This window comes from Rhinolophus ferrumequinum, chromosome 23 (genome assembly GCF_004115265.2).
Source record: "Rhinolophus ferrumequinum isolate MPI-CBG mRhiFer1 chromosome 23, mRhiFer1_v1.p, whole genome shotgun sequence".
Classification (NCBI taxonomy): Eukaryota; Metazoa; Chordata; class Mammalia; order Chiroptera; family Rhinolophidae; genus Rhinolophus; species Rhinolophus ferrumequinum.
This window is the reverse complement of record NC_046306.1, coordinates 8928761-8956125: the sequence shown is the minus strand read 5'-3', so window position 1 is coordinate 8956125 and position 27365 is coordinate 8928761. Positions and strand designations below refer to the sequence as shown.

Sequence of the window (27365 nt, the reverse complement as noted above, 5' to 3'; positions counted from 1 at the left end):
GCATCTGCACAGGGCCCTGCCCAAGGGGAAGCAGGTGCCGATGGAGACATTCTTTACTTCTTACTGGGCGTGGGGCAGGGACTTCTTTGCGTGGGTCAGCAGCAGGCAAGGCACGCTCACTCAGCTCGTCACTGGTGGTCTCCGAGCCTCCCGCCAGGCTGTTACACACAGCACATCAGAGCCAGATTCCGGAACCTGTGCTCGGAGGGTAAATAAATTGAGGTATAATTTATTTCAACAAAAGGTACTTTAAGTGTACAGTTCAATGAATTTTGACAAATATAGTACATCCATGTACTGAATCTAAATAAAGAAACTTTTCTATGACCCTTGTTAGTTTACAATATGCTTATAGTAATTTTTGCTATGCAGAAACTTTTAATTTTTCTGTAGTTAAAATTTTCTTTTACGACTTCTGAATTTTGTATCATAATAAGAGATGCTTTCACACTCTGAGGTTGTAAAATAATAATTCATTCTTTACTTCAGGCACAGAGAAGATAAATAACTTTGCTGAGTTCAGGCAGCTTTTAGGTGAGAAGCCAGAATTCGAACCTAGACAGTTGGACTCTAGAACCTGTGCAGTTAGCCACCATGAATGGCTCCCTCCCAAAGCTACCTCTATACCCAGAGGGGGCCATCAGGGACCAGAGGACATTTCACTTTTACCTCTTTGTACTGAATTCTATATGTTTTAGTTAAAGCATCCTCATTCTCATTTGCTTTTCAGCAGGTGTATTATTTCATTGCCTTAAGATGGACTCAAATTCAATTTTAAAATTCTCTGTATTTGTCTTTGAACTGCTGGAGACAAGGTTTCCCACATCCTCATGAAGGTAAATGCTGTTTTTTTCTTTTACTAAATTTCATTGTGTTTGCTTTCGGCCATCGTTAAAACCAGAGGCCCCCCTCCGCCCTCCCGCACCCTCAGCTTTTTGCTTGTTGCTATGACTGCAGGTTTCACATAGAGCGGTATCTCCTTTAGGGAGTAACTACTGTATGCACAATGCCATACCATGTATTCCAAGGACAGGAAAGGGCCCTCAAATCCCAATGAACAGAGAAACAGTTTCCTGAAGCAAGAAAACAGATATATATATATAAGTGTCCCAAATTGTCTAAAGGATAGTATTTCACCAGGGCATTTAACTACTTTCTAATATCTTCTGACATCTTCTCATCCATCTCAACGGATGAGAATAGGTTCAAAGCTCAACTCCATTAACAGTTATACACGTGGGCCTGGGCCTCAGTTTCCCCAACTGTGAAATAGGAAAACAAGTCCACACTTCCTTTTTTGCAATTTTGAAATCCAGCAAACCGAAAACCATTAGCTTTTTTCACCTCCTATCGGTTCAACAGAAATTCATCGGCCGGCAAAACCTGAGCTGAACTGACATGAAGTTGACTTCAGGCCTTTACTCAGCTCATGTAAGGTGGATATTCACACAGTTTGCTGAGTGACACGGAGTCTGATAACAGGATGCTCCCCCAGCTAAAAGCCAGAGTTCTCATTCTGAAGCACATCTGTCCCCAGCAGTTTCGCATACAAGGTGGTGGACCTGTAGTGCTCAGCGGGGCTGTGAGGCCTGATGAGCAAGTTCTAAGCTCAGGCCTCCAAAACCTAAGTCCTGTCTCTTTCAGACCTTGTGTTGGGCGGTATGTTCCATCCACTGTCTGTTTAGGTGAAAGCAGAGACGACATCCACATATCAGTAGTTGGGAGAGGTAAAAAGTCCTCTTTCCTCTGAACTCGTGATTCTCCTCTCACTTCCCAAGACCAAAGCTAAACGTTGGCATGCATGGGGCTGTTGAACTTTGACCCCTTGGCCTCTTGCCACCCAAGGCCCTTTCTGTAGTTCTATTGTGGAAGGGAAAGGAGTAGAAAAAAACTGATCGAATTACCACAGGGAGTGTTCCAAACTTTCCTTTTCAGGGAGAGAATGGGAAGAAGTCCTATTGCTGTTTCCTGTACTACGGAGTGATCATCTCAAAACTGTGATAGAAAAATGCTTTTACAGCCTGGTTTTTCACTATGCTTCTATAGAGATGGGTTGTGTTCTAAATGATTTTGCTAGTGGGGAAACGGAGATGCTAAGCAGGAGAGTGACTTCAAATTTTACAAATACCTGTTGATTGAGGGCTTACTATGTGCAAAGGCAGACTGCTGGAATTATAGCAATTCCCCCAACAGGCACGAGACATATTCTTTGTCAACCAGGAACTTCCTGTGTGGTAGTAAACTAACAACTAAGCAGAAGGGGGAAGGTACCAGAAGGCAAGCTTAAAGGGCATATCTCGTCTGGAGGTCAGAAAAGGGCCGTTGAAGACAGACCTTGGAGGCTGGGTGGAGGGCAGGGAGGGCGGACTTTTCAGGGGCAGCTGGGACACCCCAGACCAGAAACACTGGATGTGGGTGTGGAGCCTGGCAGACCTAGGGACATGTTCCAGGGGACCAGAGAGTCAGAAACCGGGCACCTTCAGGGACCAACAGGGACCAGCTGGGGAAGACACGGGCAAAGTTGCCAGCTCCTTCACTGACCAAGTCCTGCCAGGCCACAGGGCAGGCCCATGGTTCCCTGATCTTCCCTTTCTTTTCGAGAGAAGCCACAAGTGAACTGTAAAAGGCCACCACAACGAATGACATACATATTTAAACACAACGTTGTCCAAACCAGACACGTCTGCAGGCGTCTTAGTCCATTCAGGCTGCTGCAGCAGAATACCCTCCGCCGCGTGGCTTATAAACAAGACGTTTATTTTTGACCCTTCTGGAGGCTGGGAAGTCCAGGATCATGATTCTGGCAGAGTCAGTGTCTGGTGAGAACTCACTGACAGGTTGCAGACAGCCGACTTCTCACGGTGTCCTCACAGGGTGGAAGCGGTGAGGGAGCTCTCTGGGGGTTTCTTATGAGAACACTAATCCCATTCATAAGGGATCCACCTTCAGGACTTAATCACCTCCCAGAGCCCTCACCTCCTAATACCATCACCTTGGGGGTTTGGTCCAACATATGAATTTTGGGGGGATGCAAACATTCAGTCTCAGACTATGTAGCAGGGCCAGGACTCGGGAGAGGCAGGTGGGATGCCCAGGGCATGTAGGATGCCCAAGGCACGTAATGCAAGGAGACCTTCAGCCCTGGGTACCAACACCTGAGAGTGAGGCCCTTTGCAGTTTATATTCTAAGTGCCTCTCTTGCCTGACCTGAGTCCTGGCCCTGCTCCGTGGGCCCCATTTTCAATTTAGGATTAAAAAACAAGCAGCGCGAGACAGATTGGCAAGCTATGGCCAGGTCTTTGAACTTCACTTGGTGGGTACTAGGGAACCGCTGAAAAATTATGAGCAAGAAGGGAGATGACTAGAATATGCTTTGGGAGGGCAGTGAAAAGGGTGGTCCGGGATGGGGGCGAGGCTTTCCTAACAGGCCAGGCTGGGCTAGGGTGGGGCCACAGGGACCAAAAGGGGGGCTATCTTGTGTGGGGGGGGACTGTTTGGGGTGAGTAGCAGGTAAGGATTTGGGTTCTAGAATCAAATTATCTGAGTTCCACATTTTTCCATTTACTAATTTTGATCCTTCGAGAGCAATTTAACTTCTCCATGTCTCAGTTTCTTCATCTGTAAAATGGGCATGATAGCAGGGCCTGTCTACCTTGCCAGTGCCTGGCACATGGGAAGTGCTCAGGACACCTTAACAATGGGGACTGTTGTAGAGACCAAAGGGCCACAGGACCCCACAGAGTGAAGCAAGCACGGGAATAATGCAGGTTAGAATCACCTGTAAGATCTTTTAAACCTCCCCAAACCAAGGCCATACCTCAGACCCATTAAATCAGTCTCTGGGGTGGGATCTGGGCATCAGTATTTTCTGGAAGTTCCCCAGGAGTTTGCAGCCAAGCTTGGGAACCATTGCTAATGTAGAACCTTGTGTGCCTGAGTCCTGAGCTGGGAGTACTGACCTTGAAAAGACACAGACAAGCAACCATTTTGCAGCAGGAGGTGCAGCCAGATGGGGTGGGGGTGGAAGGGTGTGTGACCTCAGGGCCCAGCTGGAGGCTACAAGGGCTCCTGGCCTCCTTGAGGGCCTGGCGGCCATCGGCATCCCCACCCCAAGCTGGGATGGAACACGCTGCCTGCTCCCGAGGAGCACTCCGGAGCAGGAGGCTGGAGCAGCAGCTCTGAGTCGGGTTTGGACGGCAGAGGGAGCTCGTGGGGAGGCGCCACGGCTCCATCCCCGCAGCTGGTTCAAACTGGTTTGGGCAGGGTGCGGCCCTGGCCGGCTGCATTCCAGGTCTCAAGCTTGCCGCCTGCCCAGCGGTCTCCCCAAGAGCAGGGGACCCGGGGCTTGAGCCCAGCGCAGGGAGAGGCTGGGAGATTTTTAAAAATCCAGTCCTCTCTTTGAAACATTGATTTGGCTTCCCAAAGGAGTCCCTGGCTAACGCCAGCAACACGAGGGAGCTCCCAAGATAGGGGTTACCCTCAGACTTCGGTGTGCATGGGACTCAGCTGCAGAGCTTTTAAAATCCAGGTGCCCAGCTCCCCAAAGATGCTGGTGCAGAAAGTTGGCGCAGGGCTCCCGGCATCTGTATTCTTAGCAAATTATTTCTAAGGCATAATCCCACAATTAGAATGAAAAAAAAGAGAGAGAGAGACTAGAAACAAAATGACTGCTGGCCGGCCAACTCGGCCCAGGGTGTGAATCGCTTTGATGCTTGTGAAGAGCCCAGGTCGCTTCCGCAGACGCCCCATCTCCAGGGACGGGGGTCTGGGCAATCTGCACTTTCAGTGAATATCCCAGGCTTTCTGTTTTGCTTTTACTGAGTCACTTTGAGCATTCAAAAAGTTGAAATATTGTAACAGCAGAAGAAATAAAACGTTACAAATATAATTGAACCCCCTCTCATGTCCTTCCCCAATTTCCTCTCCCGCCTCCCCAAAGTACCCACTTTCCTGACTGCTGCCTCTTTCTCATGCACAGCTTTATATTTTCACTCCATATGTCTGTATCCATAAACAATATATAGTGTGCTTTTGCATGTTTTTAAAACTTGATGTTAATGGCAGAGTGCCCTACAGAGCCTCCTGCAACTCGTCTTTTTTTTTTTTCTTTTTTTCTTAGCATTATGTTTTTGAGGTTTGGGAGGTCTGCTGTACTCAGGCCTATTTGGCTACTCTGAGGCCACTTCTGGGCTTTTCCAAGGGAGGGCCCAGCCAGCCTGCAGGGGTGAGGGGCTGATCTCCGTTCCTGGGTGTTTGTGTGTGACGCTGGGAAGGGCTCTGAGCACCAGGAAAATCTGACAGTAATGAATGGCCAAGTGCAAGTTCAGTAGGCTCCTATCAAATCCTTTTCCTAAGCACCTGAGGCCCAAGTCTTTGCCAAGAATTTTCTGGAAAATGACTCTGGCCAGAAGGCCTGAATGTTTGGGCAGGGATGTAGAGAAATTAGCAGTGGGCAAACGTGGAAGTGGGAATTGTGCAGTGGTGGATTACCCAGAAGGCAGATCAAGCATTACTGACAACCTCCTACCTACGGTTGTCAGATAAAATATAAATTCAGATTTAACAGAAGGAGGGTGAGGGGCGTCTTGTATATTTATTTGCAACCCTAAGCCCAGCCCGATTTTTAAAAACGAATTTAACATTTTTTTAAAAGAAAAGACATCATGGGAAAAATTGGAACTCTAGACGTCCCTATACCTCTTTACCTTGTTTAGTACTTTATTGGCCTGGCTTTGGGGGCATGCACTCTACCCTATGCATCCTTTAAACTGGGTCTAGACAAGCCTCTTAGAGGTGTATGAGGAGTAAGATTTAGTGCGCTGAAGAATTCCCTGGGGAGCTTATTTTAAAAGCTGCCCCTGGGAGGAAGAACACCGCCACCCCCACCTTCCCTAATTTCCAGCACTCTCAGCGTGGCACAGATGCTGGAGGACAGGCCTTGTGTGTGTGGGGGGGTGCTCTGGTCTTGAAATGAAAGGATTCTCTAGGATAGCCGGTCCCTTTCCTGGATGCACGCTGGTTCACCCGGGGAGCTTTAAGAACAACTAATGCCCCAGCCCCACTCCCAGGGATTCTGGTTGTATCGGCCTGGGGTGAGGCGTGGCTTCCCGGCCATTAAAAGCTCCCCAGGGCGTTCTCAAGTGCCGCGGGCGGCTGGGAACCACTGCTCCCCCGGATTCCAACGAAAGGGGTCGTCAATAGCGATGGTTCTCAAACTCGGATGTATGTTGAAATCACCTGGTGAACTTCAAAAAGTACTGATGCCCAGGTTGAAGCCCCCCAGACTGTGTGTGGCCTGGATGTCGGAAGTTTTATAAGAGCCCCAGGAGATTGCAACCTGCGAGTTTGAGAATCTCTGGTTTACCAGGTGGTGCGAGGGCCGGGAGCAATGAGCAACGCACGCCACTGGGTGGCGCTGCCCACTCAGCCCGCTGCTTCGGGAGTCACAGGCCGCGGCCGCCGGGTGCGCACCTGCCCCGCCTCCGCCAGGCGGGCCGCGGGGCATGCAGCCCGCCGGGGGCGGGGCTCTGAGGTCGGGGAGCGGTGACCCGCTCCCCAGAAGCCTCTGCCAGCTGGATCCCGCCGCGCTCCTGATGCTGCTTGTGGACGCCGACCAGCCGGAGCCCGTGCGCAGCGGAGCGCGCGAGCTCGCGCTCTTCCTGACTCCTGAGCCCCGGGCTGAGGTAGGGGACGGGGGATGGAGGTCCGGGAGACGGGTCTTTGGATTGAGGGTCCGGAGCCCGCGCGCCCCGGCGGGAGGAGTGGACGGGTGCGGCCCCCAGCGGTCCGGGACGCGGACACGAACCCTCCTCTTCCCTGCAGCATCCTATCGCACCCGGCGCAGGGGCTTCGGGCCTGGAGTGGGAGGCCCGAAGGGTCCGGTCCTTCGCGGAGTGGTGACTGCCTGGCGCCACCCAGAGATCCGCGGCAGGTCGCGCATCTCTTCCAGCCGACGGCCTCCGGGGACTCAGACGCGGCTCCCATCCCCAGCCGGGACTCCCCAGCAGCGGCCGGGACGCCGGACCCAGGCGCGCTGGGAGCCGCTGCCCTTGGCCAGGCTGGACTCTTGGGAAGGCCGACCACTACCGGGCCACTCAGGCGCCCCGCTGCAAGCCTTTTGCCAGATGCCCTGGGGGCGGGGGGGAGCGGGCAGGCTGCGTCTGTGCGGGGCCGTTGCTAGGAGGGAAAATACCTACTCTCTGGCTGTACTTTCTATTTTGAACGCATAGAATAAAAAATAGATCTAAAACTAGACCTTTAATCTTCCAGCTGAAGCCAGTCTGTTGACAGTGTCGTGAAAAAGTTATTTACCCCAGTTCACCAGGAGTTATTTATGTAGGACTAGAAATTCAACTCATTCTCTTTTTAAATCTCAAAAGCAGTACAGACGTATATAAAACGAAGGATGAACACCGGCTTCCTTCTCTCTCCCACCCGGACTCTAGTTCCCTGAGATAACTATCATTAAGAGTTTGCTGTACACCGTTGCAAACATTTAAAAATGCCTTTACAGATGTGGTTATGTATATAAATAATATAAAACCCCACTTGACACTGTAATACTGTTCGGCAACTCACTTTTCTTTACTCAAAACAGCATGAGCAAGTGGGGAGTGACCGCTAATGGTACAGGGCTTCTTTCCAGGGTGATGAAATTTTTCTGGAATTATTGCTGATGGTTGCACATATACTGAAAACCATCGCATTGTATACTTGAAAAGGGTAAATTTTATGTTATGTGAACGATATATCTCAATTTAAAAAAAAAAATACTGTGGACATAGTTCCATATCAGAATGTATCTGTGAAAGGTGTTCCAATAGAAATCTAATCTGAGCCACAAACGTGAGCCATTCATGTCATTTTAAATGTTCTGCCGTAGGAGCCACATAAAAAAAGGGAAAAGAAACAGGTGCAATTAGTTTCAATATATTTAAAATAACAGTATCCAGTATATGAATTCAACATGGAATCAGTGTGAGAAAACTTAATGAGATTTTTACATCCTTTTCTTCGTACTAAGTTTTCCAAATCAGGTTTTCCCTATTGAACTTACAACACATCTCAGGATCTCAGCTCGGACCGCCCACATTTTAAGTGCTCAACAGGCGTATGAAGCTGGTGGCTTTTGTAAGGGCCAGTGTAGGTCTGCATCATTCTTTGCCTTCCTAGGATCCCACAATGAAATAATAATCACTCCCATTTCTTGGGCACGGGCTGTTGGGCACATTATCTGTTCATGGATAATGTGACTCTGCATCCTGGCGGTGAGTCAGTGGCCAGGAGGTTTTGTGGCGGTTTTATAGCTGAGAAGACGGAGGCCCTCCAGGAATAAGGGCCATCCTATGGATGTACTGTAACTTATGAACCATGGCCCCAGGGGTGGGCGCTTGGGTTGTCTACAGTTTTTCATTGGTTTAAGAAATCTGAGTGTCTTTCTTGTTCCTTCTCTCCCTTTCTCTCAGCAGGGAGATGTCACCGTGCCCAGTGGCTAAACCTCAGCTTCAGTTTGTCTCTATTAGGGACAGCCTTCAAGAGAAACTGTGTGCATTAGCTTCATTTTCTCACTCAGGGCTCTCTTTAACTCAGACACGGGTTGGCTCATGCTCATTTGTAAGAGCTGTAATGAAGAGCCCCGCTCCCTGTAGCTCCGTTCGGCAATAAACCCATGTAGAGCACTTACTGAAGTTTATTTACCAAAAGAAGCAGAATCTGCTAGAGCAGAGTCATTTACAGCCTCTATTTAAAGCTTAATTCATTAGCAGGTCCCTGAGCTGAAGCTGTTTGTAGATGGGCAAGGGAGCTGGAGAAGGGAGGTCTGGTTTGGGAACAGGCCTGGGCCGCAGGCCCCTCCCGCATCAGCCCTTCTCGTAAGAGCTCTTTTAGCTTTTAAATGGAGCAGAAGGAGTCTCAGACCAGTCCACTCCAATCTTAGGGGTGCCCTGGGGTTCCTGGTGAACTGGACCTGCTTCATTGAACACCTCGAGCCCCTGCTATATGCAGTGTACTGGTGATTCCACAGCAGTGAAACACACCAGAGCCTTGCTCTCATGGGACAATAAACATGTAACACAAAACCTCTAAATTGTGATGAATGCCATGGAGAACATAACATGGGGTGATGTGATAGCAGGTATCTGTGTCTGCGAGACAAGGGGTAGAGAAGGCCTCTCTGAGGAAGCTGAGACCCGAGTAGTAACCATGGGGAAATGTGCAGGGAAGAGGAAGAACAGATCCAGGATCTAGGAGGGTGAATAGCAGAGGGACCCTGACCTTGTCTGGGTGTGATCAGGGAGGGCTTCCCTGAGGCAGCATTATTTTTGGTTGAGCCCTGAAGCATGAATAGGAGTTGGCTGAGAAGGAGGAGAGAAATACTTCAAGCAGAAGTAATAGGTCTTGCAAGTGGGACAAAGCAGGTGTTCTTCAGGGGAGAAAAGGAGCAGACAGAAGAGGGAGTGGCAGATGTAGCTAGTGAGGAAGGCAGAAGCCGTGCCTGGGACTTTGCTCTGTCTCCCAGGATCCAGGAGCCCCTGAAGGGCAGTGTATTGAGGTCGGTTGGCAGGTGAATGTTTTACTATTTCCAGTGCCCGTGAGGTTTTCTGTCCGACCAGGCTTTTGTGTTTTGATTTCTCTTTCTCTGGTTTGAACTTCCTCTTTCGGGGGAAGTTTCAAGGGGGTTTCTGGAAGCTATTTCAAGGTAGCAGAGAGAGAGAGATGTTTGCCTCTTGGTAGCCTGTGACTTACAAGGGAGGCCAGCTCAGGGCGCTTCCGCATGGCTGAGCACTGATACCCACCCACGGGTGAATTCCTCAGCAGGTTCTTTCAGAATTCCGTTTGGTGCCTGTGCTGGGACACAGGACAGTTATGGCCCACAGATGGGGTTAACGGCCTAGATGGAAGAAATAAAGGAAGCCAGAACTTTCTCACTTGCAGGGTCTTTGCTTGAGTGAGCAGAGAAGGATGGGGGAGAAACCACCTGGGTCTTCTAACCACATGTGGGGTTTACAAACTGGTGGCCCAGAGGCTGAATCCAGCACTCTGTGATTGGTTCAATCCACATAGAGTTTTTAAAATGGAGAATTTTCATGCACAACCTGAGTTTCTTGATTATTTAAAATAGCGGACAGTCCGATAAATCCTAGGTCAGTGTTTCCTAGTTTTACCGTTTGCCACAGTCCCCACGTTTCCCTATTGTCTCCCCCGTACTGAAGCTGTTTTCAGTTACCGTTTACCCTTGTGCTTGAACTTTTGATTTTCCTGCAGTCATCATAAGAGGAAAGGGAACTATTTCTATAAACCATGTGTCTGGACTAAAGTAGGAAAACAAATTAACCAAAGATGCTCTTGAGTGTCAAGAAAAATGTAGAAGAGGCTGTTTCTTTGTGGAGGCAAAGAATATTTTATGAAGTCCAACCTGGCAAACACCATGTGCCCACAGGAACCCCGAGTCCCCCACACATGTCCTGTCCTTGTGACCTGCTGGTCCCCTGTGGGCATTCAAGCTTTGGGCGTTTCGTTTAGGAGTCTGTGGGTAGAGCGGGGCACAGTGTACTCTGTCTGAAGTGGTGCTTCTGTATTAATTTGTTCTTCAGATCTTCATGGCAGACGTGCTGTGTGCTGGGCATTGCACTAGGCACCAACCAGGAAGAGGCCATTGAGACCGGTGTGGTGCCTGCCCTCGCGGACTGACACGGCAGTCGAGAGATTAACAGGCTAATAATGATGGGAGTAACTAACTGGTGATAAAGGACGTAAAGGGGACACCTGAGGGGCTGCAATGGCAACACAGGGAGGACTAGAAGGTGCCACAGCGCAAAGATCTGGCAGCATGTGCACGGCCACAGGGGAGATATGAGGGGGTGCCCAAGTGGGGGGGACCTCAGTGATCAAGGGGGAGAGTGGGTGGCACTGGACCAGCACCTGAGGCCTTGGGGAGGAGTCTGGATCCCTTTCTGGGGTCATGCATGGAGGCCTGAGCAGGGGCGAGCCGGGTATGAGCAGGGAAAGATGACATCAGGTTTCTGGACTTATGGCTGCAGTGCTGGACTGTGTTGGAGGGGCTGGTGTGACAGCAGGGAGACTGCTGCTGCGGCTGTCAGGTGGACGTGGACTCAGCTGGCCACGCCCCCTGCATCAGCCTTCAGGGTGTGAGATGCCCCGGCCAAGGTGGGTGCTCGGAGAGGGCTGGCCTCCCTCAGTAGGAAGTTCCTATCTTCCTACCTGCCGTGGAAAGAGCCATCCCGGCTCTGAAGAGCCTCTTAGCGCAGGATGAGCCTGCTTTGGGGGAGGGTCAGCCCAGAGCCTTGGCTGAAGCGTCCCAGTCTGGCTGACCCTCAGCACCAGCTGCGAAGCTTTAGAACAGACAGGTTCCCATTCGTGGTTACGACCCCAGTGCCCATTTGCAGGGGCTGCTCACAGCGGTGCTTCAGCACAGTGGCCGGCTGCGGCTGCAGCCTGAGTCAGCTCTGAACGCGCCACTCCCTGCCAGTTCCAGCGTCAAGGGAGAAAAGCAAGACACACAGAGTTGTGTACGGTGTACGTGAAAACTTAAAAAGGCAGAAACCTCGATTTCATACATCTGTATATAGATGAAGTTAAATCAATCTCTAGGGGTGGGGGGTGAGGTGGAATGGCGTGGGGGGCGGGTATAGCTGAGTTTCAATGCACTGACGTAGGGCCTGGTTCCCAAACTTTGCCAATGTTGGAGTTATCTGGGGATCTTCCAAAAAAAAAAAAAAAAATGATGCCTGGCTCCTACCCCTGGATACTCTGATTTCACTGCTGTGAGTGCCACCTGGGTGCTAGGACTCAAACAGCTCTCCACAGGGTTTTAAGCCTGGAGTGCCCTAGTCTGATTAGTCTTTTAGAAAATCACTGTGGCTGCTGGTGGAAAACTTTGTGGGGACACGTCTGAGGGAGGTCCAGGCCTTGGGATCTGGGCTTGTAAACACCCTCCCAGTGATTCTGATGGCCAGCCTGCTTGGGGTCACCCCGGCCTGACCTACCTGAGATCACACAGGTCCTATCAGTGGAAGTGGGATCTCCCCACTTCCGTGAATGCCCCACTTCCGGTGGCAGCCCTATGGGGGCAGGACCCCATCTGTCCTGCCTGCTGCTGTGTCCACGGTGCCTGGTACTGAGTGACTCTATGTATCATTTGAAGAAACATCCTTTACTGATGTGTGGACCCCCAACCCTCCTGCCGCTGGTCAGGCGGGCTGAGTGGTGGGAGGATGTGGGCTCTCGAGCCACATGGCAGGGTTCAGATATCGGCCCTGTGCTCACTGCCTCTCCTTGACGTGTCTCATCTCATACAGTGGTTGTGGGTGGGGTGAACTAATCCATGGGAAATGCTTGGCGCAGGGTCTGGCCCATAGTGAGCGCTTTGGGGACATCAGCTACGATTATTCATGTATTCATTCTATAGATGTTTATTGAGCAGGTATTAGGTGCAGGCACAGTGCCAGGCTCTGGGAGGTGAGAGTGCGGGTGGGGCACTTTTGTCCTTAGGACTCTCAGTCAGAGCAAGTGGGAAGCTGCGGGGGACTGACAGGGTTTGTCAGTGGACAACGTTAGCCCTTCACTTATGCTGAAGATCACGAGTTTTCACTTACCAGCACGGCCTCCTGTAGGCCTGGAAGTCCCGTGTTAGCTTTCTGACCAACCATCGATTCCAGATTTTTGTTTGCAAAACACAGCTGCCGAACGAACGCATGGTCCAGATGAGCCACTGTTTCTCTTCCGGGATCAGAACTTATTCCTTGGCACAAGTGTGGCAGAGCTTTGGCCTGTGGGTTCTTCTAAAACTGGAGTTGGTTTTGCTTTTTAAATAAGTTTTGCTTTAAAAATAAATAAAAAGGGATGCGTGTGCTGCAAAATCCCGAGACCCCAATGGCCAGAGAGTGATGAGTGAGCCCCTCCTCGCCTGTGTGCTCAGGCCCCTGCTGCTCTGTGCAGAGGCCACTGCTGTTCAGGTCTGTGTCCCCTTCTGGGGGCAGGCACGACAGGTTCCCCTCCTCCCCCGCCACGTGCCCCTCCCCTTTTTGCATCGTGCTTTTTTCACTCAGTGTGTCTTGGAGATCTTCCCATATGAGTGCACAGAGAGCTGCCCAATTATTTTTGCTGCTAAACAGAATTTTATTGCCTGTCCGAATTATAATTTAGGTAACTGTTCCCCTATTGATGGGCATTTAGATTATGTGGAGTCTTTCGCTGTCACAAAGTCTTCGCAATGAGTTTCTCTGTGGGCACATCATTTTGCTTTTGTCTGTACACATCATGTCTGTGGGATGAATACCTAGTGGGGGAATTCCTGAGTCCAAGGCTTTGCGCATTTTAACTTTTGGTTGCTGCTGCCAAATTAACCTTCTTAGAAGTGAGGGTCAGGGAGAGCGTAGTGCAGAGTGGTCAGCCCTTTCTGGACTTTCAAACTTCAAGATCAAGGGTGACGGGAACTCTTGTTTACTCTGCTTTGGGGGCCTGGGAGGAAGGCATTCTGTGCCCCCCTTTTGGGATGTGGATTATCATCTAACGTGCCAGGTCCTTCCTGGTTGACAATTCCAACTCCAGGCCCTTTGGAGAATTCCTTCATTTGTGGCTTGCCCCAGCTCCCAGGAGCTTTCTACCATCATTTCAGCCCTATCACCCTGTGCGCAGGGGTGAGGCTGCTTTTTCTGTCTCCCGTCAGTCTGGTAGAAGGGTAAACACCCACATCGGACATTGAAAAGACCTTTGCTTTTGCTGTCATCTGAGGAGGCCACCATGTGTGCTTTCGGAGAGGAGGTGACATCCCTAATTACGTGCCCTGTGTGTGGACAGGTCCCTTGGTGCATGGGCCCATTTCATTTTCACCCCTGTCATGTACTCACGGCCCAGCCTGGCTGGAGGAAGCCTGGGGAAGGTGCAGAACTTGGTGTTGCCCAAATGCCACCCTGAAAAGCCACCCTGGAACTACATGTGGCTGTAAATGGGAGTTCGCTGGCTGCCTCAGTGATGGGATTTAAAAACTGCTAAGTAGTTGCCAACTGCTAACAAGTGGGAGTGTCACATAAAAATCCAGATGTCTGGCCTCTCTAAAAAAAGTGCAAGTCTTCAGTGTCCCTGCTCCTGGCCTGGGCTGAGGACCTTGTGGTTTCTAGAAGAAGTCTCCTGTGTGTGTGTGTGTGTGTGTGTGTGTGTGTGTGTGTGTGTGTGTGACAGCATCAGTGTGATATAATTTACATACCACACAATTCAAAGTGTACAATTTAAAGTGTACAATTTAATGGTTCTTTGTATATTCAGAGTTGCACAGCCATCAACCACAGTCAATTTTAGAACATTTTCATCAGGAAGAAACCCTCTTCCCCTTAGCTCTCACTCCCCCGAGCCCCCCACTAATCTACTTTCTGTCTCTATAGATTTGCCTATTTTGGACATTTCACATATGTTTGTGTTTTAAAAGACACCAATAGGCCAGAGGTTCAAGGCCCCGTTTAGCCCGCAGACAGGTTTGTGTGGCCATCGTAGCGTTTTTTAATTTTCAGGTTAGTTTTGAACACTTTTGAATTGGGAGGATTTGCATGAATATCTGGATCACCATTTGTCTTAAACAAAACAGGTGTAGCACGTATTCCCCTGGAACCATACACTGGAACCCAGTAGCAGCCGCCCTCCTTAGATGGGGAAACAAGTCTCCTGTTTGCCACAGGCCCCACCCCTCCCCGGTGTCTCCCTGCCCGGCTACCATGATCGTCTTGCTTGTGCTGCTGTGTTTCTTAGAGAAAAGTAAAATGTCTCTGTCAAAAGTGGGAAACTGAAAATAAGCAGTGTGCAGAAAATGTATTCTCTTCAGCGTGGCCCACTTTCCTGCATTCATTTTCTGCCTAGTTTCTCTGTCCTTTTGAGACTGGAGACCCTAGGGGGGCCCAAGTTACAGTCATGTCTTTTATGGGTACAGCATCTCACCAAGAGTAACCCAGAGAAATTACTTAGATCACCCTCCTCAGCTTTTATCTCGAGACAGAGACAGTCTGAGGATTGTTGCCCCTCCAGTTTTTGAACAGGGAAACTGAGGCACAGAGCTGTCCCGAGATGTAGTCCACACAGCACTCTAGGCCGCTGTCCTCCAGCAGAGTATACTTCTTCCCCCTTCCCTTGCTCATTTTTCTTTCCTCCCTCCCTCCCTCCTTCCTTTCTTTCCTGCAATGAATATTGGTTACCAATTGCCAGGTAACGAACTACCCCAAACCTTAGTGGCTGAAAACAATTACCATTTTATGGCGAATGATTTTGCAGGCTGGTGGGGGACACATCCGAGCGGTCCTTCTGCCTCCATGGTGTTGGCTGGGCATACGCATGCGGCTGCACTGGGAGGTGCTCGTGGTCTCACTCATACGTACGTCAGGCAGTTGGTCCTGGCGGCTGGGGCGTCTCAGTTCTCCTGCATGTGGCCTCTCCAGCAGAGTTGCCTGGATTTCTTTACACGGCCATTGTCTTTTAAGAGGGTGCATCAGATGCTGCAAACTCTCTTGAGGCGTAGACCCGGAAGTCACAGAGCATTGCTTCTACCACATTCTGTTGGTCAAAGCAAGTCATGGACCCAGCCAGATTCAGGGGTGGGGAAGAATGGATCCCCCGCTTCTCATGGGCAAAGTGGCAAAGTCATATCACACAAAGGTATGAAGCATGGGAGGCTGTTGGAGCGTCATCTTTAGGAACACAAGTGCCTACTCTGTGACAAGCATTGTGTTAGGCCTTGGGAGTACAAAGGAGAATGAATAAAAGAGACTAAAACCCCTGCCCTTCAGGAGCTTTCATTCTGGTGGCGGAAGATGAGAGGAAACAAGTAAAATACATACTATGTTTGCTCGTGGTAAAACTAAAGAGACAAATAAATTGGAGCAGGACATGGAGTGGTAGGGGAGCTGCAAGCTCTCAGAGAAGGGCTGTCTGCGGAGAGACAGTTGAGCAAAGGAAGCGTGGGATGAGCTTTACCAGTAAAGGGACCAGCAAGTGCAAGGGCCCTGGGCTGAGGACACGGTGTTGTGGTTGGTGGGGAGTGAGCAGTAGAGGATGAGCTTGCAGAGGAGGTGGAAGGTCCAGACGGCGTGAGGCTGGGAGGCCTCCGTTTGGCATTACTGAGTGAAGTGAAGAACAGGGGATGATTTTTTTTTTTTTAAATTAAGATGTGATTCATGTAACCTAAAATTGACCACTTTAAAGTATTCTAATTCAGTGGTTTTTAGTACATTTACTGTGTTGTACAAGCATCACCATGACCTAATTCCAGAATATTTCCGTCACTCAAAAATGAAACCCCATAACCGTTAGCAGTTATTCCCTATTTCCTCCTCCTCCAATCCCTTAGGGAGAGCCAACAACTAATATACTTTCCGTCTCCGTGCATTTGCCTCTTTTGGACATCCACATCAAAGGAATCGTGTACTGCATGACTTTTGTGACTGGCTTCTTTCACTCAGCATGTTTTCAAGGTTCATCCATGTTGTAGCGTGTGTCAGGACGTCATTTTTATTGCCAAATAATATGCCATTGTATGGATAGACTACATGTTGTTTGTCCATTCATCACTTGATGGACATTGAGTTATTTTAACGTTTTGGCTATTGTGAATAATGTAGAAGTTTTTGTTAAGAACGTAGGTTTTCAATTATTTCGGATATACTGCTGGATCAGAGGCTAACTCTATGTTTAACCTTCTGAAAAACTGCCAGACTGGTTTCCACAGCAGTTGCACACTTTCACCCTCTACCAGCAGTGTATGAGGGTTTCGGTTGCCCCACGTCCTTGCCAACACTTATTGTTTTCCGTTTTTGTGGTCATAGCCATCCTAGTGGTACAAGGGACACTTTTGAGCTGAGGAGGGCTTTGGTTTTAACAGGATCTTTCAGAGGAGTAGATGGAAAGAGAGCAAAAGAGGAAGCAGGGGACCAGTGAGCAGGCCACTGCAACAGTCTCAGCAAGAGAGGAGGGTGCCCAGATGGTTGTGAGGGAGGTGGAGAGAAGTGGTGGGATTTGCAATACATTTTGAAAACAGAACTGAGAGGGTTTACATACAGATTGGATGGAGTGGGGGTGAGAAAGAAAGACAAGTCAAAGGTGCCCCCAGTATGTGGCCTGAGCATCTGGACAGTGGAGTTTCCATGTGTTGAATTGGAGAAGACTGTGGGTGGAGGCTCGTTTTGTGTTTTCTTGTGCCAGTCCCTTGGTGGGCAGGGGCCAGCCCCTTTTCGGCTTTTTGTCATGCCACTGGGAAGCTTGAATTGGCACTTTGGGGGAAGGGGGGATGTGGAAGAAGAGAGTGAATGCCATGATTCATACGTGTTAAAAAGAAATGTCCACCGGTCGTGCCCTGAATGTCACTTAAAGTGAGCTATTTGCTTCCTTGCCCTCGGAGTGGGACAATTTGTGCCCAGGGAGTTATAAAGGATGGCGAGGGCATTCATTTTTGTTATGGGCTGGTTGAAAAGGTGTGTGGGCTGCAGCCTGTAGGACTCTGATTTCTGAGGCCACTTAGGGGATTATCTGGAGAGAAAATTGTGCCATGAATGGTTTGTGGGCCTGGTGCGGTAGCTACTCCTGAGCTCCTTCCTGTGGCTTGGGAATGTCTTGGGGGTTATTCCTGCCTTAGCTGACCAGACAGTCAGCCGATGCTTTCTTTGCTCTCTCCTGCTTTGGTGCACAGCCCTGGGTACCAGGAGGTGGGGGAGACCATAGCGGACAGACAGCAACGAAGAGCGTTCCTCCTCCCCAAAGAGCATCGTGGTGGTTGCAAACTCCAGCTCTGGAGTCAGAGCGCTCAGGGTCAAATCTGGCTTCAGTATTTATGAGCTGTGTGACCTTGAGCAAGTGATGTAAACTCTCTGGTCCTTGGCTTCCCAATCCATAAAAAGGGGGAAATTACAGTACCTACTGGATGGGGTTCTGAGAATCAAATGAGATAATCCATATCTATAGTGATTTGCCATTGTGTTTATGGTCCAGTGGAGAGATATAGAAAGCAACCTCTTATTAAGCAGCTACTGTGTGTCAGCGCTGTGTTAAATGATTTAGCCACATTGATGATGTCTTGTTCACCTCCTAACAGGACCCCCAATGGGGGTTCCTGTTACAAGGGAACCAACCAGAGTGCAGAGGTTAAGCCCTTGGGTTACGGTCACGTGGCTGGCAAAAGAGAAGACAGGACTTGAACCCAGGACTGACTCACTTCCTTTCCGCACATGCTGGGGAAGGTTAAGATTTGCTTCCTACGAGCATAGAGCTTCAGGCATGCCTTGGGGACGAGGCAGCCCATCAGCTGGGGTGGGGTCTGCGTTGCCTACAACTAAGCTCTGGAAGGGGGTCTTCCGCACCTGTGTTCCTCTCCCACCTCTTGCTATCATTTCCTTCACATCAGGAGGAAGGACCAACCCCCTCCCACCTCAGTGGTCTCTCGGCTCCTTCTTTCTGCCTGGGTGCATCAAGGACGTTTTTTTACCATGATTTTATTTTAGGGGTGGGGAGAACTTCCTGTGTGGTTCCCAGTCCTCCCTCCACTGAGGTCGCCTTCCCCTGTCAATCCTCCCCCGTTTGGGCACAGAAATAGTCCCAGCTGTGAGATGAAGGTTCCAGAGTTTAAATTTGCCACTGGGTTCTATTTATACTCCAGCCAGAAAGATGTGTGTGTGTGTGTGTGTGTGTGTGTGTGTGTGTGTGCAGTCGTTTATTTTGTTGTGGAAGCGATGGCTGGGGCTGCAAGCAGTAGGCTCTGACACTGTTTAAACATTTCTTGGGGGACAAGTGGGTGGTGAGGGGAACATTCAGGTGTGTGGGGGGGGGGAGGGGGGAGGCGGGCACCAGGCCTGCCCAGAAATGTCTGGTGTTGCCTGCCTGGAGCAGAACAATTTGCCCTGGTAAGCCAGAGAAAGTGGTTCATGGTCTAGGTGAAGTTTCTTCCTACATGCCTGGTAATTTAAAAAGAAGAAGAAGAAATACAGGTATTTTATAAGCCATGAAAATTATACATACTTGAGGTAGGAAAAAGTTCAAGCTTATTTTGACGCAAGTGATTAAAGCAGGGGTTGTAAACTGGCAGACCCCTTCACGTTCATGTTTTGCTTGGCCCATGGAGTGTTAAAAAAAATTTTTTTTTTTAAATTTGTGCCACTCTTCAAAAATTGGGACATTTCCCATAACATTAGAATTTCTGGCTTCTCTTGAAAAATGGAAGGATCTGGCACCCCTGAGCCTGTTTCCTGAGTGGCTGCTTGCGCTAGAACTGGGCAAGCACTTTCAGGTCACCACAGGCCCCGGTGGCCTGCTCCCCTCACTTATGTTACTGGCTGGCCCTGATAACTTTTGAGTTTTGGACCCTTCAAATAACATAAAACCTTCAAGCCTCCCTTGTCAGACCCCATCCCCCAATCTCTACGCCCCAGGTCTAAGTAAGCACCACGAATAGGGTTTCCAGAGAAACTACCAGACGCTCTGTTAAATTTGAATTTCAGATAAACAACGAGTCATATTTTAGTGTAAGTATATTGACTATTAGCAGGTTGGTACATATCACTGCAGGCCTTTGTCTGGTGACCACGTACATATTTTGGTGTTGTTACAAGGATAGGTTGATACTCGACATCTTCTACAACTTGTGTTTCTTCTCCATGGTGTTTCTTAGGAACTATTTCTCAGTGTTTTTAAGAGCAGGCTTTGAGGCCATGGACTCAAAACTGCATGAGAATCCTGGCCCCATCACTGGCTAGCTGTGTGATCTTGAGCAGGTTACCTCACCTCTCTGAGCCTCAGTTTCCTCATCTGAACAACAGGGATGGTAAAGGTAGCTTTGTCATTTCCTGTTGGTATTTATTTATCTCGTTTCCTTTGAAAACTGCATAGATCGATGGTCCATGGTGGTTTTAACCAGTCCTCTGTACACAGGTATCAAGATTGCTGCCAGCTTATCACTCTTTCAAATGAGAGGTTTTGAAAAGGGAAAGGAGGTTTAGAGAGAACTGGGCAGATAATCCTAAGATTTCGTTTGCTTTTAAAAAAAGAAAAATGAAGGGCGTTTGTCTCCCTGGAAACCACTTGCTAATCTCCAGGATATTGTCTCTTTCCAGGCGAAGGAGGTGGAAGAGACCATCGAGGGGATGCTCCTCAGACTGGAAGAGTTTTGCAGCCTGACTGACATGGTGAGTGTCTGCCTGAGGTGTGAATTTAGACCCAGGCCAGACTCCAGGCCCTTCTTGGAGTGTTCTGGGGAAGCCATTTGTGTGGTGACTTAGCAACCAGAAGGAGTGGGGCAGCGGCCAGCGGTGGCTCACACGCACTCTCTCTCACACCCTCATTCACACTCTCAACACCAAGGCTTCCTGAGGCGGCCATCTTGCCAATGTCCTTCCCCTTGAGATGGTTTTTATTCCACAGAGGAGCCAGGCGTGGGCCACCAGGTGGCACTCTCGGGCACCGATGCAGGGAGCCGTTCAGCGGGGATGCTAAGACTATATTTAACTTTCCTCAGCTCTGCGCAGTTCGCCAGGCAAACATGGAGACAGCCAGGAAATGGCTGCAGGCCTGTGAGGCCTGGGAGAAGCCTCTTGCCCACGCCATAGCCCGTGGCGGGGCTAGGCATTGGGTTCCTTCCTGAATCCTGTTGCTCTCTCTGCTTTTGCCTCTTACCCTGGTTTGTTTGTTTTATTATGGTTTTTTTTTTGGAGAGGGTTGATCAAATCCTCTTGTCTGGGTGAGGACGAATATAGAAGATGGTGCCTTGGGCCCAGAAGACAAGAGCTCCCTCCAAGTCCTCTAGAAATCTCCTCTAGATCCTGGTGTCTCCAGGATTGCTGCCAGTCAAGGGGGAGGCCCCAAGGAGCAATGACAGAATTTTCTGGACGTTCCCAAACTTATTAAAGGGAACTTCCCAGCAACCAGGATTTGAGGCTTCCGCCTGAAAGGCCAAAGGGGACAACTCCATATTGTGGAGTGGGGGAAGCCTGGCTGGGCCCAGTGATACAGATTTGTGACCCTGAGAAGCAAGGTCTGGAGGGGTGTTTGCGAGAGCCCAAGAGATTAACAATAATAGCAGCCCCAGATGTTTAGTGAACATCTACTTTGTGCCAGGCACCATACAAAGCGTGTTTCCTGTATCATCTCATTTCCCCGTGAAGCAACCCAATGTGATGGGCACCTTGTCATCCCCATTCAACACACCTACCTTGTACTAGCCTCGGGGACACAGCAGTGAACAAAGCAGAACCGTTCCCATGAGGACCTTTTCTCTTGAAAGCAATTTTTCAGTTCAGATGGGGGTCCAGGTGGGAGCTGGGTAACAAGACAGACTTTGAACAGCCCAGACAGTCCTTTCTTCATCACCAAACATTGGGCATGTTCTCTGACTGGGTCCCGTTGTCCCCCCTGAACCCCCAGTCCATTGGGGGAGCTTGATTTGTGGACCAGTCACTGTCATCCAGTGTTGAAGTACTGTCATGATGGTGTATTCATGTGCAAAGGGAGGCTGTGGAGGTTTTTGAAAAGGGAAAGAGGGAAGGAGCTTGGAGGATATGGAAGGAACTTCTAGAAGGAACTGGGCACATAATCCTAAGCCTTATTTGCTTAAAAAAAAAAAAAATTGAAGAGCAGAGGCGTTAAATTCTGCCTGGGAAGGCTTTGCAGAACAGGTGGTGATTAATTTGGGGGTTGAAGGAGGAACAGAAAGAATTCAGCTGCTGGGAAGGGCGGGCATCCAGGCAAATGGACTGGCCTGTAGAAAAGGAATGCCAGGCACGGCCTGGACAGTGAGGACCCGTAGGCAGAAAGATGGCATGGACTGGTGATCCCGGGACATTTTTGTTGTCAAGTCCTAGCCCATCCTCGTGTGCATGGAGACTCGCTGTCCACCAGGAAGAGAGTTTGGGGTGGGAGTCACCTTGGGCAGGCGGAGAGGGGCCCAGGCCACGCTTGCCTTGAAAACCTCCAAGGCTTCCTGTGCTGGGAAGTCAGTGTTTGTGTTGCTAGGAGGCCCAAGCTTGCAGGCAGCATCAAGAAGGTTCTCTCCGAACTCAAAGCCTGGAGATGCATTTATGCAAAGATTTTAATACTGAGGTCATACACAGGTAACCCGTAGGCCCGGTCCTGCCTGCAGCTATGGGATGTTTCTGGGGGACAAAAGGGAACTAACTGCTGACCTTTGTCCTGTGTCATATACAAAAATTTGGATTTCTGGCTTCTCTTAGAAAAACAAAGATCTGCTCCCCACCCTTGGGTGCTTCTTCCCACCTGGCCGTTATGAGTCAGAGCTGCATGGTGGCCACCCCCTGTGGACAGCACGCGTGCTGTCCAGCTTGCCACCATCCCCCTGCTCCCGTGGGGGACTCCCCGACTCCACAACCACCTGCCAGGTACCTCCATCGTGTGCTCGTGTGCTTCATGGCAGAGAACATTTCTCTGTCCTTTTGGCCCTACTGAAAGAGGGCAAATAAAACCAGACCCATAGGGCCCCATGTTTCAAGAAATGGAAGAGAGTACACTTCCCGTGGAAGTGAAGACTGTCTCAGCCTGTTTCTGTGCAAATCAATGCGGGTGTCTAGTGCACCGCTTTTGTGGCCCCTGGAGGCATTTTGAATTTGCAGCCCCTATATTGGTGCTCTGTGCTGATGCCGTTTAAATGGGGGGTCCTCTGCGACCCAGCTGATGCTTAGTTTACCTGGTGTATCTGAGCCCAGGTGTCGTGGGCTCCATAGCACAGAGAGGGCTGTCCAGCTCTCATTCCTGGCTGGGGACCTCCTCTTCTTTTTTGATACAAGCTAAGGCTGTATGGGACCCATTTGGAGACATGATATCACATCATAGACCCCTGTCCCCGGGTCCCTGCCATAGCCTTGGGTAACACTGATCAAGTTAGAGGTCTGAGAGAAGCCACTTCATTTCTGATAAAATCAGGCTATTAGAAATGAGAACCCAGCTTCCGTCTGATGCATTAACTTCGCTGCTGGCCTGTCCTCTATCACTCTCTGTGACTAGAATTCACTACACTGTGCCTGCGACCTGGTTTGACCCTAGATTAATGCCAGTTGCTTCCCTTTCAAGCTCTGACTCTTCCCACTGTGGGGCCTTGGGCACAGCATGTCATTTCTCTGTACCTCTATTTTCTCCTCTGTAAAATGGAGGTAATGGTTCTGATTATCTGTTGCTGCATTGAATTACCCCAAAACTTAGTGGTGTAAAACAACAACTCATTTATGATGTGGGCCAGGGCAGGTCACAGAGAGGGTGGCTCGTCTGAGCCTTATGGCACCTGCTGGATTGGGGATGTCCAAGGTGGCTCTTTCTCTTACTTGTCGGATGTCTGGGCTGGGAGGGTGATTGGCATGCCTCTCCTCCATGCAGCCCTCTGCATGGCTAGATTGGGGTGCCTCATAGCATGGCGATCTGGCCCCCGGAGCAACAGGAAGCAGATGATGCCAGTATCTGGAGGCTTGCATGTGGAAATTGACACAATGTCACTTTTGTCATATTTTTTCACATAGCCCACCCAGATCCCAGGGGAGAGGACATGGACCCCGCCTCTTCATGGTAGGAACATAAAGAACGGGAGCCCATCTTTAACCCACTGCCAGTGGTATTGGTCTCTAAAGAGCTACTGTGGGGAATAGATGAGTCAGGGACGTGGCCCAAATGAAAAGAACAGACAATAGCAAGTGTGGACCGGGACATGGAGCAACTGGAGCTCTCATTCATTTGCTGGTGGAAATGCAAAAAGGTACAGGCGTTTTGGAAAATAGTTGGGCGGTGTCTTATAAAGTCAAACATATGCTTACCGTACATCCCAGCAATCCTAATCCTAGGTCGTTACTCAAGAGAAATGAAAACAAGTGCCCACTAAGACTCACACACAAATGTTCAGAGCAGCTTTGTTCATGATGCCCCAAACTGGAAACAGCCCAAATGTCCACTGACAGTAGAAATGGGTGAATAAATTGTTTATTCATGCACAGCAATGGAAAAGAATGAACGATGTGCACAACTACAAAATGATCTCGCAAACGTGATGGTTATTGAAAGAAGCCAGACACGAGAATATATTCTGCAAATTTCCCTCAATATGAAGTTCAAAAATAGGCAAAACTAATCCAAGATGATGGACGTCACGAGAGTGGTTAGCTCTGGGAGGGTGTCGTCCCTGGGAAGAGGCATGAGGGACCCTCATGGGGTGGTGGGGTGCTCTATGCATTGCTCTGGGTGGTAGTTACAGAGATGTAAACACATGTACAAATTCATCAAGCTGTCCACTTAAGGCCTGGCCCTTTACCGTATGTCACTAATACTCACTTAAAAACAATCGCTTAGCACGGTGCCTGCTATGTACTAAGTGACCCTTACAAGGTAGCTACTGACGTTATTTCCATCAGTATTGAAGCACCAGAGGGTGGTGACACTGACGAGGTGATCCCCAGAAACTGGATTTGTAAGGCCTTCCAACTCAGTGCCCTCTGGGGTTTGGGCGGCTTGTCCGGGCCCTCTGAAACCCCAGTGGCCTCGGGCCTACCTTCTGGCAGGGAGCAGACTCTTACTTTGCTCACATAAATGGGGAAAATTTCCTGTTGGCCTCAGCCCAGCAGTTGCATTTGGCATTGGTGTGTGTTCTTGGGTCAAGTGCATTTGGCTCTCCTTCCTGGGGGCCCTGAATCATCCTCGACAGCCGTCTTTGCTGTGTGATAACCCCCACTTCCGCTGCTCAGACTCCTGGGCTCCAGAGAACAGCTTGGGAAGTGTGGGTAGAGCAGGCTGAGGAAGGGTCGGCCAGGTCCCCAGGCCGATAAACCTGGCTGGGCGGTTCGTCCTGGCAGGGGCTCAGAAAGCACTGATTCCTCACTGACATCTCTTGGCTCTTCTCGGTAACGTACAAAACACATGTTCTCAGGTGGCCTGTGACGGATGATGTGTATGGGTTGGGTGTGAGAAAAGAAATGGATTGCTTTCCTTTGACTCCCCTATAGGAAGAACAGTGCATGGGGTGTCCACGCACGCCATGTTGGGGAGACTCTAGGGAGTGGTGGGGACTGTGGCTGAACAAAGGGGGCCGCTGTCACCCAGCTCTAGCTGATGTTGCCACGTGGAGCATGGGCTCAGTGTGACGAGGTGTCTGATTTTTTTACAAGTAGCCAGAAACCTGGGTCTCTAGGGGAATATTCCTTAATGTCAGACTTGGCACATAACTTGGTTGTGGGTTTTTTTTTTAGACATGATGTAGGCTGGCTCTGCATGGGCCCAATAGAACGTGTCTGCAGACCTCTGGTGCGTGGGGGTGGTGGCCTCAGACCAACCTAGCTTGGAACCCCACCTGTCCTACTTTGTAGCTTTGTGACCTTGGGCCAGCTCGTTTCGTTTTTCTGAATGTTTCTCGGTTTCATTGCCCATAAAATAAGATAGAAGATAAAATACTTCCTCTTCACAATATCATCCCGTGGTGACTGCTCGTGGGTAGTGATATCATGCCCCCCTTGACTCAGCCTGCATTAAGTACCCTCATTTTTCCCTTACGGTTCCATCCCGTGGGAGGACCAAGAGAAAGGTTTGGGGGCTTTTCAGACCCTAAGGATTACCATCTATTCCCCTCCGCCCAATGTCTGCAGCCTGCCTTCCGGGCACGTATATCTAGTTCCCCACTGCCTACGATTTCAGCTAGTGGAGAAGCCTCTTCATAGAGGGCCTTCTCGCTCGCCCACAGACCCTGCTCCTGTATTCCCTGTGGATTTAGGTAGGGCAGGGTAGTGCTCCATAAATCTCCTCCCTACAGTGTTCCTGTGTCTCCTGTAGGTTGCTGAGACCAATCCCTCCCAATTCACACTCCCCGGCCCCACCAATTTGTTGCTTTAGAAATTAGCAGAAAGAAAAGATTGCATTTGATCCACTCTGTTCAGACCTTGCCATGAGTTCTCTCTCCTTTTTTGCATCATGGCGATTTCTGCTGAGTTTACCCTTGTTGAGAGATGGGTTCTCACTAGAAATGTGGCCTTGGGGAAATAAGGGGACATTGAGGACTTTTCCCTGTCACGGTAGCAAATGCAGGTGCCTGCGGGAGTCAAGGGGATAGGGTGAGGCATTCGGGAGGGGTGGTGGCTGTGGTGGCTGTGGATACCGAGAACTCATGTCCCATCTGGAGGGGACAGCCGCGGCTCAGCCCAGCTTTGGGACCTGGGGGGCCACTGGCCCAGTGCTGCCAAAGCTGCTGGCTTCTTCAGGGAAGTTGTAAATCCAGACTAAATCACTTCAATACTTTTAAACCATATTTATGTGTTTTACTGGGGAATCGTTTTAGATTTACAGAAAGGTTGCAGAACTAGTACGGAGACTTCCCAAATCCCCTCATCCGGTTTCTCCCTTTGTTAACATCTTTTGTCACCACATATCTTGGTCCAAGCTAAGAACCCAGCACTGGTACGTTGCCACCCACTAACCTACACACTTGATTTTGATTTCACCAGTTTCCCATTAATGTCCTTTTTCTGTTCCAGGACCCCATCTGAGGTACCACATTGCATTCAGGTATCATGTCTCCTTAGTCTCCTGCAGTCTGGGACAGTTTCAGGCTTTCCTTGCTTTTCGTGACTTTGGCAGTTTGGAGGAATATTTGTCAAGTATTTCATAGAAGATCTCTCAGTTTGGGTTTGTCTGGTGGTTATTGTGTGTGTGGTTAGACGGGGCTTATGGGTTTCTGGAGAGAATGCCACAGAGGTGAGGTGCCTTCTCATCACATTGTATCCGGGGACACCTGTCACCCACAGGCCGTCACTGGGGTGTCAGTCTTGGACAGGTTTCTCCTCAGTAACATTGCCACGTCCCCCAGTCCATTGCCTGTTCAATCAGTTGTTCCTATGAGACTTGTGTGTTTTCATTTTATGCTATGGGTTATAATCCAATATTACATCATTTGTTTTGTTCAGATTGTTCCAGAGTTGACCATTTGGCTCTTTCAGGTTGACTCCTGTGTTCTTTTGACATGCTCCCATCCTTTATTTTTTTAAAACACTTCCTTACTTTCTGGCTCTACAAGATGCTCCCGGCTCTTACATGTTCCCTGCCCCAGCCCTAGCATCGGCCATTTCTCCTAGGAGCCCCTTTTGAATTTTAAAGTTTGGAATTAAATCAAATTTAAAAATGAAAATACTTTGTGAGCCGAATCAGGTATATCTGTGGGCCACATGCATAGATGACCCCGCTTAATCCCCAAAGCATTCTTTCAAGAGAAGCACTAGTATTATCCCCATTTTACAGATGAGGAAACTGAGGCACGGGGAGGTCAGGGCAGAGATTGAAGCCAGGCAGCCTGAGCCAGATGCCACCCTCTTAGGACCCATCTTCAGCCTCATGGGGTGAGGACAGAGGAAAGG

General features: G+C 49.6%; 1 protein-coding gene across 2 annotated transcripts in view; it reads left to right on the top strand.

The window, feature by feature from the left end:
* The first annotated feature begins 6435 nt into the window (after window positions 1-6435).
* BCAS4 (breast carcinoma amplified sequence 4) overlaps window positions 6436-27365 on the top strand; it is a 54938-nt gene continuing 34008 nt past the window's right edge. For both annotated transcript variants that reach the window (XM_033094967.1, XM_033094966.1), the window contains exons 1-2: window positions 6436-6683; window positions 20097-20168. In XM_033094967.1, coding sequence (XP_032950858.1) covers window positions 6504-6683; window positions 20097-20168 — 252 coding nt within the window. In that variant the 5' untranslated portion in view covers window positions 6436-6503. The remainder of the gene's footprint in view (window positions 6684-20096; window positions 20169-27365) is intronic.